This window comes from Colobus angolensis, unplaced genomic scaffold (assembly GCF_000951035.1).
Source record: "Colobus angolensis palliatus isolate OR3802 unplaced genomic scaffold, Cang.pa_1.0 Scaffold192, whole genome shotgun sequence".
Taxonomy (NCBI): Eukaryota; Metazoa; Chordata; class Mammalia; order Primates; family Cercopithecidae; genus Colobus; species Colobus angolensis.
This window is the reverse complement of record NW_012115066.1, coordinates 180,404-199,226: the sequence shown is the minus strand read 5'-3', so window position 1 is coordinate 199,226 and position 18,823 is coordinate 180,404. Positions and strand designations below refer to the sequence as shown.

At 36.6% G+C, this 18,823-nt stretch overlaps 1 protein-coding gene across 5 annotated transcripts in view; it reads left to right on the top strand.

The window, feature by feature from the left end:
* Positions 1-18,138, top strand: part of TRIM23 (tripartite motif containing 23) — a 35,997-nt gene extending 17,859 nt beyond the window's left edge. For 2 of the 5 annotated variants that reach the window (XM_011940699.1, XM_011940698.1), the window contains 5 exons: positions 2,858-2,992; positions 11,002-11,131; positions 11,663-11,773; positions 13,252-13,376; positions 15,870-18,138. In XM_011940699.1, the coding sequence (XP_011796089.1) occupies positions 2,858-2,992; positions 11,002-11,131; positions 11,663-11,773; positions 13,252-13,376; positions 15,870-16,049 (681 nt within the window). In that variant the 3' untranslated portion in view covers positions 16,050-18,138. The remainder of the gene's footprint in view (positions 1-2,857; positions 2,993-11,001; positions 11,132-11,662; positions 11,774-13,251; positions 13,377-15,869) is intronic. The other 3 variants (XM_011940702.1, XM_011940701.1, XM_011940700.1) reach the window with 3 other exon arrangements.
* The last annotated feature ends 685 nt before the right edge of the window (positions 18,139-18,823 follow it).

The following is an 18,823-nucleotide window of genomic DNA, read 5'->3' as shown; positions in this document are numbered from 1 at the left end:
ATCTTGATGCATCTTGTTCATCTTTGTGTCACTGAATTCTTTGCATCTAGATAGAAGAGCTTAATAAATACATGTTTAACTCATGGCGGATAATGAAGCTACACAGCAAAATCAGAGTGGAATCGTGTCCTAAATCATACTAACTTGAATACTTAAGAGTATATTCATATTTACTTTATGAAAAAGTATGTTCATAGTTACTGAAATATTTAAGTGTTTTAGAGTTTCTGAAGTGTTGTGCCAAAATGACTGGTATATTAGTCCATTTTCACACCGCTCTACAGATACTACCCGAGACTGGGTAATTTATAAAGGAAAGGGGCTTAATTTACTCACGGGTTTGCATGGCTGGGGAGGCTTCAGGAAAGTTACAATCATGGTAGAAGGCAAAGGGGAAGCAAGCCCCTTCTTCACAAGACAGCAGGAGAGAGAGAGAGTGTGAGCAAAGGGGAGATGTCACACTTTAAAACCATCAGATGTCATGAGAACTCACTATCATGAGAATAGCATGGGGGAAACTGTCCCCGTGATCCAATCACGTCCCTCCCCAGATGTAGGGATTACAATTCAAGATGAGATTTGGGTGAGGACATGGAGCCAAGCCATATGAATTGGTAATTTTTAATAATACAGTATTATCTATGTTAATGCAAAAAAATCAAGGTCTTGGATTCATTTTTCATATGGACGTATTAGTTTTGTTCTATTTTATGACTACAGAATACTAACCAATGTTCTTTAAAGTTCCCACTACAGAGAAAATTGAACAGAGGAATGGATGGAACATCACAAACTGATCTTCACTTCTGAGAACATAATTTAATTATCCATCCATTCTAAACAAATTATGCATCATCTAAAGTTCTTGGCATGATACTGGATGCTGAATACTCATTTAGCAAATATGTATTGAGCACCTAACATATGCCGTGTATTTAAAATATATCAGTGAACAAAAGAAGCGAAAAGCCATAATCTTGTAGAATTAGCATTCTAGCAAGAAGACAGGCAATAAACCATAACCATATCTAAGTAAGTTAATTATACTATATGTTAGAAAGTGGTAAGAGCTAATCAAAAAAGAATTCTGCAACTGCATGTTTGTGTTTGTACAGCAGATTGCATTATTAAGTAGAATAGTCGGAGTAAGCATTATTGAGGGAAGGTGAGATTTGAGCAAAGATTTAAGTAAAAAGTTGAAGGAATTCATTCAGGCCCTAACTGGGAGAAGAACATTCTAGTTGAGGAAATGTTTATAGCAAAAACCCTAGGGCAGCATGCCTGGTATGTTTGAGGAACAGGAAAATTGACCTCTTGACTGGAGTAGAATAAGCAAAGGACAGAGTAATAGGAGCTGAAATCAGAGATTAATAGAGAATTATGTAAGGAAAACCCTGTGAGGCATTATAAGGACTTCAATTGTTTTTTTTTTGGCTGGGGGCTGGTGGGAGTGGGGGAGTGGGACAGGGTCTTGCTCCCAGGCTATAGTGCAGTGATACAGTCTGGTGTCACTATAGCTTCTGCCTCCTGGGCTCAAGTGATCCTCCTGCTTCAGCCTCCTGAGTAGCTGGGACTTCAGGAGCAAGCTACCACATCCAGCTAATTTTTTTGTATTTTTCATAGAGACGGAGTTTCGCCATGTTGCCCAGACTCGTCTAAAACTCCTGGGCTCCCAAAGTGCTGGTGCTACAGGTGTGAGCCACCATGCCTGGGTGTACTTCAGCTTTTACTGATTGGGATAGGAGGACCATTGTAGAGTTTTGAGTAGAAATGTGACTTAATCTTATGTGTTAAAATGATTGTCCTGGCCTATGTGTCTAAAATAGATTGGACAAAGGCAAAAATAGAAGGATGGAATTCCAACAGTTAAGCAACTGTTGTAGAATTCCAGGTGAGAGGTAATAGTAGCTTGGATAATGGGGATTAGAAGCGCCCAGATTCTGGATATTCAAAAGAATTTGTTAATAGATTGTATGTAGGGCATGTGGGAAAGAGAAAGCAATAATGACTTCAGTGTTTGTCCTGAACAGCTGAAACAGTGGAATTGCTGTCAACTAATATGAGTATCTAACAGTGAGCAAAAACAGATAATACTGTCATTCTCATGGAGCTTGCATATTATTGGGAGATCTCTTTCATATAAAGACTATATTGGTATATGTATAGATAGTCTGTAATAATATTCAAGAAACTGGAAAGTTCTCGACTTTGAGGAGTGGATCTGGGGATCTAGAGGGAGTTTGACCTGTATTCTTTATTTTTTTAATGAATACATGTATATCTGAAATTATTTTTTAAACTTTTTATAGAAGTAGAACATAGATATAGAAATGTATGCATAAGTATTCAGTTGGCTGAATTTTCAGACTGATCATTAATGTCTAACTAGCACCTAGATCAAGTAACAGAACATTGTCAGTTCCCCAGTAGTCCCCTCATACTCACTTCTGGCCACTACCTGCCTTTCCCACCATGATAAATCACTATCTTAACTTCTAATGTATATCTTAATTTTGGTTGTTTTGGTAATTAAATGAAATCATACAGTATGAATTCTCCATGCCATGTCTTCTTACACTCCACATTGTGTTTGTGAAATTTCTATCATCATGTGTAGCTATGGTTTATTCTCACTGTGATGTAGTGTTCCATTTATCAATGTTCTACAATTTATCCATTCTTTTGTTGCTAGGTCCTTAAATTATGTATTAATGCCCAATTATTATTCTTGTCAAATTTACATTTAACTTTGACTACTATAATGTTAAAACTGCTTTTATTGTGAGTTGGTAATATAAGTCTCTTTTCCTTATTTCTTATAAAAAGTTTATAAGAAATATTGTTTTGCCTCTTATAGGATGATTGTAGAGTTGTCTTGGCAAAACAGGAAATTACAAGGTTACTGGAAACATTGCAGAAACAGCAGCAGCAGTTTACAGAAGTTGCAGATCACATTCAGTTGGATGCCAGCATCCCTGTCACTTTTACAAAGGTAATATACTGTACTTTATTTTTAGGTATTTTTTTCTGACAAATCATAATTGATTTACATTTCATGATAATCACCTTAGAGAGACAACCATGAAATTCATGCATTAGGGGCTTTTTAAGAAAACTTTTATCAGTGGGAAATAGAAATGGTGTGCTCATTTTGGCAGCACATATACTAAAATTGGAATAAGAAGATTAGCATGGCCCCTGTGCAAGAATGACACACAAATTTGTGAAGTGCACCATATTTTTAAATTTAAAAAGTAAAAATAAGAAAATATAAATAGTATATATGATATATATAATGAATCTTCCTATATCCATCACCCACTTGAGCAATTATAAACTTATTTCATCTCCCCTTTTACCTACTCCTTTTTCTACCTGCAATCTCCCAGTGTATTTTGAAGCAAATCCTAATATCATATTATTTCATCCCAACATCTTATTTCATCTATGAAATATTTTAGGGTGTATCTTCAAAAGATAAGGACTCTTTTTAAAAACATAATTGGGGCCAGGTGCGGTGGCTCACACCTGTAATCCCAGCACTTTGGGAGGCCGAGGCAGGTGGATCACCTGAGGTCAGGAGTTCGAGACCAGCCTGACCAACATGGAGAAACCCTGTCTCTAATAAAAATACAAAATTTTTTGGCTTAGTGCTGCATGCTTGTAATCCCAGCTACTTGGGAGGCTGAGGCAGGAGAATCACTTGAAACCAGGGGGCGGAGGTTACAGTGAGGTGAGATCACGCCACTGCACTCCAGCCTGGGTAACAAGAGCAAAACTCCGCCTCAAAAACAAAACAAAACAAAACAAACATAATTGGGCATAGTGGCATACCTTATAGTCCCAGTTACTCAGGAGGCTGAGGCAAGAGGATGGTTTGAGCCCAAGACTTCAAGACCAGCCTGGGCAATATAGTGAAATTCCTATCACCTAAAAAAAAAGCCAAAATATCATTATTACACAAAAAAAGTTTAAGAATGAATCTCTAATATTTTCACTAATATTATCAACTATGGTTAGTATTCCAATTTCCCAGATTGTTTTCAAAACAATTTTTTTAATGGTTGCTTTATTTTAGATACAATCCAAGCAAGTTTCATACTTGGGATTTGGTTGATATATTTAAGCTTCTTTTAAAGTGGCTTCTCCCTGATTAAAAAATGTTCATGTGGGCCGGGCGCGGTGGCTCAAGCCTGTAATCCCAGCACTTTGGGAGGCCGAGACGGGTGGATCACGAGGTCAGGAGATCGAGACCATCCTGAGCTACACGGTGAAACCCCGTCTCTACTAAAAAAATACAAAAAACTAGCCGGGCGAGATGGCGGGCGCCTGTAGTCCCAGCTACTCGGGAGGCTGAGGCAGGAGAATGGCGTAAACCCGGGAGGCAGAGCTTGCGGTGAGCCAAGATCGCGCCACTGCACTCCAGCCTGGGCGACAGAGCTAGACTCCGTCTCAAAAAAAATAAAAAAAGTTCATGTGTACCATTTTGCTTTCTATTTTTAGGGACTGTTTTTTAAAAAAATTAATTATGTTTTCACAATTATGTGAAACGTTTATGTGATCCAGAGTCAAATGTCCAAAGCAAGGTTTATTCAGAGAAATCTAGCTTTTATGCCTGTTCCTTCTACCCTTTTTACTTAGTTCCCTATAGAAAATCATGTAGAATTTTTTCTTAGTTTTAGTCATCATTTTAAAAAGTATAGAGAAATATGTTTATATATTTGTATGTACACTACTTGGATTTAAATGGTGGAATACCTTACACACTTTTTTTTCCTGCTCTTTTCACTTAACTGTACATCCTAAACGTCACTCCGTAGCAGTATAAAGTGACATTTTTTGTTCCTTTCTCCAGCTGCAAGGTACTTCATTGTGAGGATATACTACATTTATTTATTGTGGTAAAAAACATAATAAAAAATTTGCTATCTAAACCATTTAAAAGTGTACAGTTCAGTACTGTTAAGTATATTCACATTGTTGAACGTATCCAGAAATTTTTCATTTTGTAAAACTGAAACTATACCCTTTAAACAATTCCCCTCTGCCCCCTCTCATTGGTCCCTAGTAACCACTATTGTATTTTCCCTTATTAATTTGACTAGATACCTCATATAAGTGGAATCATACAGTATTTGCCTTTTTGTGGCTGGCTTATTCCACTTGGCCTGTCGTCAAAATTCATCCATATCGTAGCATGTGAAAGGATTTTCTTCCATTTTAAGGCTGAGTAATATTCCATTGTATGTGTGATATGGTTTGGCTGTGTCCCCACCCAAATCTCAACTTGAATTGTATCTCCCAGGATTCCCACATGTTGTGGGAGGGACCGAGGGGGAGGTAATTGAATAATGGAGGCCGGTCTTTCCCGTGCTATTCTTGTGATGTTGAATAAATCTCATGAGATCTGATGGGCTTATTAGGGGTTTCCGCTTTTGCTTTTTCCTCATTTTTCTCTTGTCATCACCATGTAAGAAGTGCCTTTTGCCCCCCTCATAATTCTGAGGCCTCCCCAGCCGTGTGGAACTGTAAGTCCAATTAAACCTCTTTTTGTTCCCAGTTTCGGGTATGTCCTTAATCGGCAGCGTGAAAATGGACTAATACAGTAAATTGGTACCAGTAGAGTGGGGCGTTGCTGAAAGGATACTCAAAAATGTGCAAATAACTTTGGGTAACAGGTAGAGTTGGAACAGTTTGGAGGGCTAAGAAGAAGACAGGAAAATGTGGGAAAGTTTGTAACTTCCTAGAGACTCGTTGAATGACTTTGACAAAAGTACTGATAATGATGTGGACAATGAAATCCAGGCTGAGGTATTCTAAGAGGGAGACTAGGAACTTGTTGGGAACTGGAACAAAGGTGACTCTTGTTATGTTTTAGCAAAGAGACTGGTGGCATTTGCCTAGAGATTTGTGGAACTTTGAACTTGAGAGAGATGATTTAGGGTATCTGGCGGAAGAAATTTCTAAGCAGCAAAGCATTCAAGAGGTGACTTGGGTTCTGTTAAAGGCCTTCAGTTTTATAAGGGAAGCAGAGCATAAGAGTTTGGAAAATTTGCAGCCTGATTGTGCGATAGAAAAGAAAAACCCATTTTCTGGGGAAAAATTCAAGGCGGCTGCAGAAATTTGTGTAAGTAGCAAGGAACCTAATGTTAATACCTAAGACCAAAGGGAAAATGTCTACAGGCCATGTCAGAGACCTTCATGGCAGCACCTCCCATCACAGGCCTGGAGGCCCAGGAGGAAAAGGTGGGCCCGGGGGTCCCCATGCTGTGTGCAGCCTAGGGACTTGGTGCCCTGTGTCCCAGCACTCCAGCTGTGGCTGAAAGGGGCCAACGTAGAGCTCAGGCTGTGACTTCAGAGGCTGGAATCCCCCAGCCTTGGCAGCTTCTGTGTAGTGTTAAGCCTGTGGGTGCACAGAAATCAAGAATTGAGGTTTGGGAACCTCTGCTTAGATTTCAGAAGATGCGTGGAAACACCTAGATGCCTAGGCAGAAGTTTGCTGTAGGGGCAGGGTTCGGAGGGGCCAGGGGCAGAATTGATATGCTTCGGCTGTGCCCCCACCCAAATCTCAACTTGAATTGTATCTCCCAGAATCCCCACGTTTTGTAGGAGGGACCCAGGGTGAGGTAATTGAATTATGGGAGCTGGTCTTTCCTGTGCTGTTCTCGTGATAGTGATTAAGTCTCACGAGATCTTATGGGTTTATTAGGGATTTCCACTTTTGCTTCTTCCTCATTTTTCTCTTGCCGCTGCCATGTAAGAAGTGCTTTTTGCCTCCTGTCATGATTCTGAGGCCTCCCCAGCCATGTGGAACTATAAGTCTAATTAAACCTCTTTTTCTTCCCAGTCTCGGGTATGTCTTTATCAGCAGCATGAAAATGGACTAATACAATGTGTATACCACGTTTTGTGTGTTCATTCATCTGTTGATGGAAACTTGAGTTGCTTCTACTTCTTGATTTACTGGGAATAGTGCTGCTGTGCACGTGAGTGTAAAAATATCTCCTCAAGACCCTGCTTTCATGGTCTTTTGGATATATACCCAGAAGTGAAGTTGGTAGATGATATAGTAGTTCTGTTTTTAATTTTTTGAGGAAACACCATACTGTTTTCCATAATGGTTGCACCATATTACAATTCCACCAGTGGTGCACAGGATGCAGTTTCTCCACATTTTCACCAACACTTGTTATTTTCTGTTTTTGGATAGTAGCCATCCTGATTGGTTTGAAATGATACCTTATTTGTTTTGATATCCATATCTCTGATGACTAATGCTGTTGACCATCTTTTCATATAATTGTTGGCCATCTGTATATTGCCTTGAATATGTCTATTTCAATCCTTCACTCACTCTTTGATTGGGTTGACTATTTTTGTTGTTTAATTGTAGGAGTTCTTTATATATTCAGGATATCAGAGCTGTGACTTTCAAATACTTTCTCCCATTTTGTAGGTTGATTTTTCACTGTTAATTGTGTCATTTTATGCACAAAAATTTTAAATTCGATGTTGTCTCACTTGTTTTTGCTTTTTTTTTTTTTTTAAACTGTGCTTTTGGTATATCCATGAAGTCATTCTCAAATGTAATGTCATGAGGCTTTTCCTCTGTTTTTTCTTCTGGGAGTTTTATGGTTTGGGGTCTTAAGTTTATGGCTTTAATCCATTTTGAGTTAATTTTTGTAGGTGGCGTAAGATACACAACATCCTTTTGCGTGTAGCTATCCAGTTTCCCCGCATCATTTATTGAAGAGACTGTCTGTTCATTGAGTGGTCCTGGTACCCTTGTTGAAGATCATGTGACCCTATTCCTGAGGGTTTATTTCTGGGCTCTCTCTTCTATTCTGTTGGTTTGTATGTCTCATCTTTATGCCAGTACCACATAGTTTTCATTATTGTAGCTGATATGGCTTGGATCTATGTTCCTGTCCAAATCTTATGTCCAGTTGTAATCCCCAATGTTGAAGTGGGGCCTGGTTGGAGGTGATTGGATCATGGGGGCAGTTTCTCATGAATGGTGTAGTGTCATCCCCCTTGGTACTGTCTTTGCCATAATAGGTGAGTTCTCATGAGATCTGATCTTTTAAAACTGTGTGGCACCTCCCCCAACCTCTTGCTCCTGCTCCTGCCATGTGAAATGTGTCACTCCCTCTTTGCTTTCCACGATGATTGTGAGTTTCCTGAGGCTTCCCCTGAAGCCAGACTGATGCCAGCATCATGCTTCCTGTACAGCCTATGGAACTGTGAGCCAATTAAACTTTTCTTTATAAATTACCCAGTCTTAGGTATTTCTTTAGAGCAGTGCAAAAACAGAACAATATATTAGCTTTGTGATATATTTCGAAGTAAGGAAGTGTGAGTCCTCCAACTTTTTTCTTTTTCAAAATTGTTTTGGCTATTCAGGATCACTTGAGCTTCCATATAAATTTTAGCTTAATTTTTTCTATCTCTGCAAAAAACATGATTGGGATTGTGATAGGGATTGCATTGAATCTATATAAATTACCTGGGGTAGTATTCACTTCTTAATATTATGTCTTTCAATCCACGGACATGGAATGTCTATTTATGTCTCAATTTATTTTAGCAATGTTTTGTAGTTTTTAGTGTACAAGTCTTTCACCCTCTTGGTTAGGTATATGCCTACATATTACATTGGTGCAAAAGTAATTGTGGTTTTTGCCATTAAAAGTACTGGCAAAGGCCACAGTTACTTTTGCACCAACATAATATCCAAGTCTTTCACCATCTTGGTTGAGTTTATTCCTAAGTATCTTAAACTTTTTTTTCTCTACATGTTCAGAGAAACTTCTTTAGTCATGAACTATAAAAAGTATCCCCGAAAGTATAATTTTGATGTGATTGTAAGTAGAATTGTTTTCTTAATTTCCTTTTGGGATTTTTATCATTAATGTATAGAAATGCAACTGATATTCATGTTGATTTTATATCCTGAAACTTTGTTGACTTTATTTATTCTTTCTAATAGGTCTTTTTGTGTGGACTGTTCAGGGTTTTCTATATACAAGATCATATCATCTGTGAAGAGAGATAATTTTACATCTTCCTTTACAATTTGGATGACTTTTGTTATTTTTCTTGAATTGCTCTGTGGGCATCTTCTTGTTCTTCGTCTTAGAGAAAAAGCTTTCAGTTTTTTGAGTATGATGTTAGCTATGGGCATTTCATATATAGTGTATGTACACTGAGGCAGTTTCCTTCTATTCCTAGTTTGTCAAATGTTTTTATTGTGAAAGAGTATTGAATTTTGTCAAATGCTTTTTCTGCAACTATTGAGATGATTACGTGTTTTTTTTACCTCTCATTCTGTGTATTACACTGATTGATGAGGAATAATTCTTGCCTTCCAGGTATAAAGCCCATTTAGTCATGGTGTACAATCCCTTTAATGTGTGTTTTTTTGTTTTTATTTTTTTTGAGGCGGAGTTTTGCTCTTGTTGCCCAGGCTAGAGTGCAGTGGCACGATCTTGGCTCACTGCAACCTCTGCCTTCCGGATTCAAGTGATTCTCCTGCCTCAGCCTTCCAAGTAGCTGGGATTACAGGCATGCGCCACTATGCCTGGGTAATTTTGTATTTTTAGTAGAGACAGGGTTTCTCCATGTTGGTCAGGCTGGTCTCAAACTCTCGACCTCAGGTGATCCACCCCCCTCGGCCTCCCAAAGTGCTGGGATTACAGGCGTGAGCCACCGCACCTGGCCTAATGTGTTGTTGAATTCAGTTTGCTAGTATTTTGTAGTTTCCTCCTGGTTGCACCTCATCCTCACTATGTCAGATAATGGGGAAGGGCAGGGATGAGTGCACAGAATGCCCCAAGTTTTATTACCCCTTTCACTGGAATGCCTTCTTGGTTTTATGGCTTGGGTGCTGTAGCTTCTTAACTATTCTCTAGAGTTCTCACAGAGGTAGTTCTATTTCATATATTGTTTTATTTCTGAGGTGTATAACTGGACTTAAGTATAGATTTGGAGCCATCATATAGATGGTAATTAAAGCTCGTGAAGAGAGTGAAAATATGTAGAATGAGAAGGGGCCTCATATAGACCTTCAAGAATACCAACATTTAAGAGCTAGATAAAAGAAAAATTAGAAGGAGCATCCAAAAATGGGATAAAACCAAACCAGGAAAAGTTTGTATCATAAAAGCCAAGCAAAGAGTGCTCAAAGGAGTAGGCAAAAATAACACATATATTTTGGGAACTGTTGTAAGAACTTTTGTATGCATTTTTAAAAATTAATCCTTTTAATAATCCTATGTAAATTTTGTACTATTTTAATCTTCCTTTTATGAGATGAAAGAAGTGAAGCAGAGAAATCAGGTAGCTGGTAATAAATAAATATGTTCAATATAGCATTATTTGTAATATAAAACCAGAAATTACCTAAAATCTATCAGTTGGGGGTTTAAATTATGGTTTATGAAATGTGAAGAAGCCATTAAAAGAAAAAGGTTGGTCCATATGTATTGAAAGGATTCCATAATATACTGTTGAGTGAAACACATTAGTTTCAATGTGTGGGTGATACTGTTTTTTAAAAAAAATTGTTTTGTTTGTGTATGTTGGCCAGTATGTGCATGGGAAAGTGTCTGTAGGGATATACATCAGATTCATAATAGAGATTTCTGGGAATTGAGCAGTACTTTTCATTTTAATTAATTTAGCCCTATTGTGAGTTTTTTAGTATAGCATAAAAACATGTTTAAATAAGATTTAAAGAGGATTCATTTGAGTTAGAAAATCTGAGAAAATTAAGTGGGTGTGTTATATTCTGTTATACAAAGACAAAGTGGTCAGTTTTACTAAGGAAAGATTTAGCCATGGGGAAGGAGTTCATCTTCTTGAGAGCATGGGATTTTTGAGGAATACAATTCAGATTGCAGTGGTTGAGGAATGAATAGGAGATGTAGAAATAATAAAGGTGCTAAATGCTATTACTTTCTAACTGCATGTCAAACATATTTAAAAATATTTAAATCATAGGATAATCGAGTTCACATTGGACCAAAAATGGAAATTCGGGTCGTTACATTAGGATTGGATGGTGCTGGAAAAACTACTATCTTGTTTAAGTTAAAACAGGATGAATTCATGCAGCCCATTCCAACAATTGGTAAGTATGAATATTGGTTTTTGCCTTAAAGGACAGTTAATAGACAAACCCTAGCTTACAGCCGAGTTCTTGGGGTCTTATTTGATACTGATCTGTCATGGTGGTGGGCTCTTTTCTGGCTCTAAGATATCAGCATCTCAGAGAAAAAAATGTAAGATTGTATGGCTAGGGGATTGAAATGTGGATGGGGATAAAAAGAAGAATCAGAGTATTGGTGGGACAGTTGGAAGGAACAGAGGATTGGTGATCCTGGCTGAGGGTGTGGGGTGGGGGGTAGTAGTGGAACAGAACTTGCAAGTACATGGATCCCAAGGTCCTAAGGACCTTGGTGGAGGTTTAGAGGGCTAGGAGCTGTTACAGGTATACATTCTCCCATGTAGGAGTAGGAATGGGGTTGATTAGGCTTCAGTAGATATTGCTGCATATAGATAATTGATAAGTCACAGTTATAAACTGGGGGGTTGTCTGTGTTTGATGTGTCATTCATTGTAAATATAAATATAGTATAAAAGTAACTTTTTTTTAAAACAGGTTTTAATGTGGAAACTGTAGAATATAAAAATCTGAAATTCACTATTTGGGATGTAGGTGGAAAACACAAATTAAGACCATTGTGGAAACATTATTACCTCAATACTCAAGGTGAGAGTTAAAAATGACATTTAATTTTTCACATTTTTAGGATGACAGTTTTCAGTGTACTGATTTAACTGGCAAAGCTGATACTTATGATTAAGTCCTTGATTGTATACTTAAGTACCGGTGGCCAGTTTCTTACCTTGTAAAAAATGAAAGTAGAAAGAGTACAATATGTACTTTTAGCTTATTCCTGATAAACCATTATTACAGAATAAAAATCATATGTACCTTAGATACATAGTCAGTTAAGAGTACTTATGCTTCTCTTAACAGAGAATGTATATTATCAGTATTATATGGGTGTGATTGCTGGTAGTGTCATGGTATAGAGTTGAATTTATATTGTATGATTCTGCTGAATTCAGTTAAACTCAACATTTATCCTGTTATAATCTCACTATAGCCCCACTCCCACATTTCTTTCACAAATAGTTGTTACCTGCAGAAGAATTTACAGTGGCTTGCTTTTGACCAAACTGTATTATATCATATGTATACTCTACATAGGTTTTAGTCACATTTGGGTCTTATTCTACACTTTTGCCTCATAGATCCCAACATAGAGTTTACGCTTATGCCACTTATTCTGTATGTTATCCTGCTTTCCACCAAGATGAGAGACTGAACGATTATTTTTACTTTGGGATTTTTGGTATTTAGTATGAGCCATAATTAATAGAAAACATGTATTTTGTTTTTGAGACAGAATGTTGCTTTGTTGCCCAAGCAGGAGGACAGTGGCATGATTGCAGTTCACTGCCACCTCTGTCTCCTGGGCTCAAGCAGTCTTCCCACCTTAGCCTTCCAAGTAGCTAGGACTACAGGTGTGTGCCACCACATTCAGCTAATTTTTAAATTGTTTTTTGTTAGAGACAAGGTCTCACTATATTGCCCAGGGGTCTCAAACTCCTGGGCTCAATTGATCCTCTCACCTCAGCCTCCCAAAGTGCTGGGATTGTAGTTGTGAGCCACTGTGCCCTGCAAAAATGAAATTTTGAATATGAGGAATGGTTGAAAAGTCTGGGGATAGTTAACTTAGACATAATACTTTGGAGAGATAAAAATGGTGATGGTTTTTATCTTTTAGTCTTTTATTGAAAGACTAAATATTACAAAAGTAGTATTCGAAGAACAAGTAGCATCAGTAGGTAGATGATCATGAGGCCTATTTTGAAATTTGTTATGTAAAAAATGTTATTTGATATACAGACCAATTTGCATTTGATAGAGCAAGTGTTGTAAATCCTTTCATAGATGGGGAAACTAAACCTGAGAAGTTATGTAAACTACTTGAAATCATATCGTTAATTTTTTGTAGGTGCCCCTGCCATACTAGGCAGACCCTGTGTGAAAATAATGATGGTAGACAAACACTAACCATAACATAATAACGATATCATTAAATATTTGGCTCATTTACTGAACTTTAGCAAGTGACTAATTAGTATTTTGGGTTTTTTGTTTCTTTGTTTTTTGGGTAGCTGTTGTGTTTGTTGTAGATAGCAGTCATAGAGACAGAATTAGTGAAGCACACAGTGAACTTGCAAAGTTGTTAACAGAAAAAGAACTCCGAGATGCTCTGCTCCTGATTTTTGCTAACAAACAGGTAATGCATTTTTATATTGGAATATTTATTTTAGTAGTTTTGTGCATGTCATAAGGTAACTGGAAATATTTCAGAAGACAGTCAGTTCCATAGATATTTATAAAGTTTCTTCTGTGTATTTTGAGTACAATCTATGTGAAAATGCTGTACTGGGTACCTGGGAGTATACAAAATAGAAATAAGGTAGTAAATGCTCACCAGAAACTCTTGTGTATGCATATAAACCCATAAATGAGATTTGAATACAAAGAAAACTGATAAGTAACTTCAGTAACACAGTGTTATGGGAATTAGGAGAGTAGTTCTAAATGTGGCATGTTGTAAGATTGTAAAATGTAGGATTTGAGTTGAAATTATGGATGAGGCTGAGTCAGTATGTGAAAGGAAGAACATCATAGAGAAGATAATAGCATGAATGTTTTTAGTTTAGGGAACATCAAGCAGATCTATATGTCAGGTCCAGGTAGAGGATGAAGAGAATTTAGAATAACAGACAAGGCCATGCTGTAAAGGTCTGACAGGGCTAGACTGAGAAATTTAGGTTTTATTCTATGAGCAAAGAGGAGTCATCAAAATGTTGGATTAGTGGGTAATGAGATCATAGCAGTGTTTTAATACTGTAATTCTGGGGATAGAATGAATCAGGGCAAAGGACTGGAGACAGGGAGATGCAGTAAGTTGCTTAAATAATTCAAGTGAGCATTAACAAGAGTCTGATTTTGATGAATAGAAAGGCGGAGGCAGATGGAAAAGACTTTGAGGCAGAACTGGTGACTGAATAGAGAGGATGAAGGAAGGACTGGGAGTAGCTGAAGATTCCTAGACCTTGAGCCTTTCTAGGAGGATGAGATACTTTTAAGTAGAGGTAGAAGGAGAGTAGAAGTGGAGCAGAGGAGATGTCATGGGAGGGGAAGAGTAGGATGAAGAATAAAGAATTTTCCCCTTAATAAAAAAAAGCAAACTATTAAGAACTGGTATATTTAAGACATGCAAATAAGTCAGTGAAATACCATTTTGTGCTCATCAGATAAAGATGAAAGTGTTTTGTAATTCTTAGGCTTATATACACTATTACTATTATTATTATTATTATTATTGAGATTGAGTCTTGCTCTGTCACCAGGCTGGAGTGTGGTGGCACAACCTCTGCTCACTGCAACCTCCACCTCCCAGGTTCAAGTGATTCTCCTGCCTTAGCCTCCCAAGCAGCTGAATTACAGGTGCTTGCTACCACGCCCGGCTAATTTTTGTATTTTTAGTAGATTCGGGGTTTCATCGTGTTGGTCAGGCTGGTCTCAAACTCCTGACCTCAAGTGATCTGCCCGCCTCATCCTCCCACTGTTGGTAGGTTATTAAACTGAGACATTTTCTTGGAGGACAATTTGGCAATACTCATCAAAGTCCTTTACTTTGCAATTCTACCTTTATGTATCTGGTAGACAAATATCCAGAGGTTATCCTACAGATAACTTTGCAAATATACATAAACGTATGTCAACTTATTTTTGTGTATGTATGCTTATGTATGTACGTGTGTGTATATATATGGATTTATAATAGCACATAAGCACAAAACTTCAATCTGAACATTCAGTATAGGACTGGTTAAATTATGTTGCAGCCACACAATGGAAGGGAATTCTGAGCAGACCATCTGTGCTGATAATGGAAGGATACTCATCTTCAACATGTTTATGTAAAAAACAAAAAACCCTGCAAGTTATAGAAAGTCTAAACTATGTTCCTGTTTGTGTCTGTTTGCATGAGTGTGCATGGAAATTTTCTGGAAAAATATGTTGTTACTGGTGGTTGCTCCTGGGAAGCTGGGGCAATGGGTGTTCAGAGTGGGAATGTAGTGAACTCTTCAATATATAACCCTATATATAAGCCATTTATTAAGGTTTCCATGTGTTAATTTTTATTTTTTTTTAAGTTGATGCCTTACATTTAGGCAGGCCGGGCATGGTGGCTCATGCCTGTAATCCTTGCATTTTGGGAGGCTGAGGTTGGTGGATCACTTGAGGTCAGGAGTTCAAGACCAACCAGGCCAGCAAGGTGAAACCCCATCTCTACTAAAAATACAAAAAAATTAGCCGGGCATGGTGGCACGTGCCTGTAATCCCGGCTACTTGGGATGCCAAAGCAGGAGAATCGCTTGAACCAGGCAGGAGGCAGAGGTTGCAGTGAGCCAAGATCATGTCACTGCCCTCCAGCCTGGGTGACAGAGTGAGACTCCGTCTCATAAGATAAAAAAATTACTTAGGCAGTATATTCCCATTTAGGTTGCAAGGCCTTTATTGATTTCATTGTTAAGCTAGCCTTACAAAATATATACATACACACACATATAAATTAGTTAAACCAAACTATTTTTTTCTATTCTTATTAATCTCAGAATAATTACTGAAAGATGAATCTATATTTTTTGTTTAGGCTTCTGTTAGAACAAATAATTTGGATGGACTGATAAAAAAATATGTGTATATCTTTCAGGATGTTGCTGGGGCACTGTCAGTAGAAGAAATCACTGAACTACTCAGTCTCCATAAATTATGCTGTGGCCGTAGCTGGTATATTCAGGGCTGTGATGCTCGAAGTGGTATGGGACTGTATGAAGGGTTGGACTGGCTCTCACGGCAACTTGTGGCTGCTGGAGTATTGGATGTTGCTTGATTTTAAATGTAGCAGTTGTTTGAAGTTTTATGGTTAAGAGTAACTTTGCAACTAATATGTTTTAAGAAATTATACATCTCAAAAGATGGTAATTTAGCATATATATATATAAATATAAAGGAATCTTGGATTGGATTGGGAATTCAGCACATTGCTTTAAAAAATTTTTGTGGCAAAATTAAATTTCTAATTGAGCAGATTAGATTGAATTAAATAGAAATTTATTGAATATACATTCTTTTAAAAAGTATATTTGTTATTTAAGTTTTTCAAATAATGTGACCAATGTACTGGGAAAGAGGTAGTCACAGAGAAAGGGTAAGTGAAGGATTATTCTTTCAGTGAAAAAAAAATAGCCAATTGAGTGCCTAATGAGACCTCTGTGTGAAGCAAGTGAAGTATAGCTTCTTTTAACCTACCTTTTCACTGAATGTTGGCAGTATTTAGTAGTAGAAATGACAGTTGCTTAATGAAATAGAATCCAAACTACATCTTTGGATAATAGGATTACTTTATGTTTATGTTCAGAGTTAACAGAACACCTTTAATGCTAAGAACTATAAGGCAGAGAAAATTAATATTTTATATAGTGTTTTATTAACTTTCTCCTACAGCATTTTGTACAAAACACAGTGAGACAGAGTGAAGTGTTACCTAATTAGGCTTGTCAGATTAGTAATAAACTGAACAGTAATAAGTGAAAGTAATTGGATCTTCATTTATGAAAGACCCATTTTCAGGACCGAACCTAGGTCAGAGTTCTAAATTGGTCCTTCTATTTTCAACATATTTAAAGTAATATTTCTTTCTAATATAATACTGCATCCTTTGTGGGAATGACTATAGGTAAAATATAGTAAGTTACACAGAACCAGGGTTGACTTTATGTAAAAGCTAGTGACCTAAATAGAAAACGAACTTTAAGAGAAGTTGTTAGTACAGTGGGGAATGCTTATTACTTACTTCAAACTGTTTCCCAAAATAAGTGCATTTATTTTGACAATAAAACTTAAGGCTCTTCATGAAAAGGCCTTGAAAAGTTACTCTAGAGGAAAAATGTCTAAAGGAAAAAAAAAAATTCAAAAAGTTTACATTAATTATTCAGTGTTGTGAGTAAATAAAAATGTGTGCTCTTTACTGTTTTTCATTTTTAAAGGATACTCTTATTATGGAAGCACGGTTTATTTAAATAGGTACATTAAGATTTTGTGTTTTTTTTTTTAAATGTTCTGATACATTAGAAGTTAAATCTCATTAGTTGAATTGTTATAAGGACAGTGATGTCTGGTAACAAGATGTGACTTTTTGGTAGCACTGTTTTGGTTCAGCCTTTTCAAATCTATTTTTGTTTAAAAACAGTACAACTTTTAAAAAACAAAGCATTAAAAAAAAGCCTATCAGTGTTACGGGCAATATGTAAATAAGTAAATATAGTATTTCATCCTTTATTTTTCAGGTAAAAGGTCATGCTGTTACAAGTGTAGTTTGTGTGCATAAATAATACTTCTGAATTAAATTATTTAATATTTGATTTCAATAACTGTGAAAAATAAAAAAGGTGTTGTATTGCTTGTGAGAACTTGAACTGTACTAGTTAACTGAAGAAAAAAAAGTGTAACACTAAGGTGAACTTGCTTCCCTTTTCACCAATTTTGCTAAACTTTGTAATGCATTGTTAGCATATAACTGAACACAATTTAAAAATTGTGCCTACACCTGATTATAATGTATGTATAACGGTAGGTGTTTGTGTGTGATTCCTTTTTAAAGAAATATTTTCCTCAAGCTCCTATTACTATTTGTGGTTGTGGTTGTATTATTTCATTAATCATTAGTTAAGACTGTGCTAGTCTCCCCTGGGAAACTAAGAAGACAGCTGTTTTAAATACAGTATATTAGAATTTTCCTAATAGCTCTGAATTTCTGTATTAGGTCTAAATATTACTGTATGGTTATATAAAGCAGGTATGTCAAGTGTATAGCCCTAGCCTATAATTCAGGAATGCTTTATAACCACCAGAAGTCATTATTTGCACTACATATATGATAAGTATAGACAGCAATAAAATGTTAAGATCATTTTTAAGAAGTCCTATCATTCTTGAAAGTCTCTTTCTTGAACCATCTATCTAGTATTATTGTTAGTAACCAATTTAAGAAGTCATTATTTGTGCTGTAGTTGAGAGAAAATAAAACAAAATGGGTATGGGTTGACATGCCTGTCATTTGAGATATAGTTTATTTGATACAGCAAAATTTTAGAAATAACGTTTTGAATTTGCAACATAGGCCACATTTACTTATGAGAACAGATACTACACTTGATCTTAGCCAAAAGGCCGAGAAGTGAGGTGAAACTTTGTTACTGCCTTTTAAATTTTAAATGTAAACTTGTTTCATAAGAAACATTTTAAATGACCATTTTAGAAAATGGCTTGCAAAACTTAGCCATAGCTCATGAACTAATACTGCTAAGAGAAAGGCTTTTTATGTAACATTGGGATACTTCTCAATTGGCAAAGTGGTAGCAGGGCAGAAGACAGCTGTATTCTTCCCTAAAAGAATAAAGGATGAAAAGGACTAATGAGTAAGAATGAAATTATATCCTGATAACTTAAAACATGTTTTTAAAAAGACATGGACAATGTATGTTTTTAGGTCTGCTGATTAAGTTTTTGGCATTAATGGAAAAATTCATTAGTCAAATATGGTTTTCACTCAAAGCAAAATAATTGTATTTGTTGGGGAATGAGGCATCATCACCACTTGGTGGC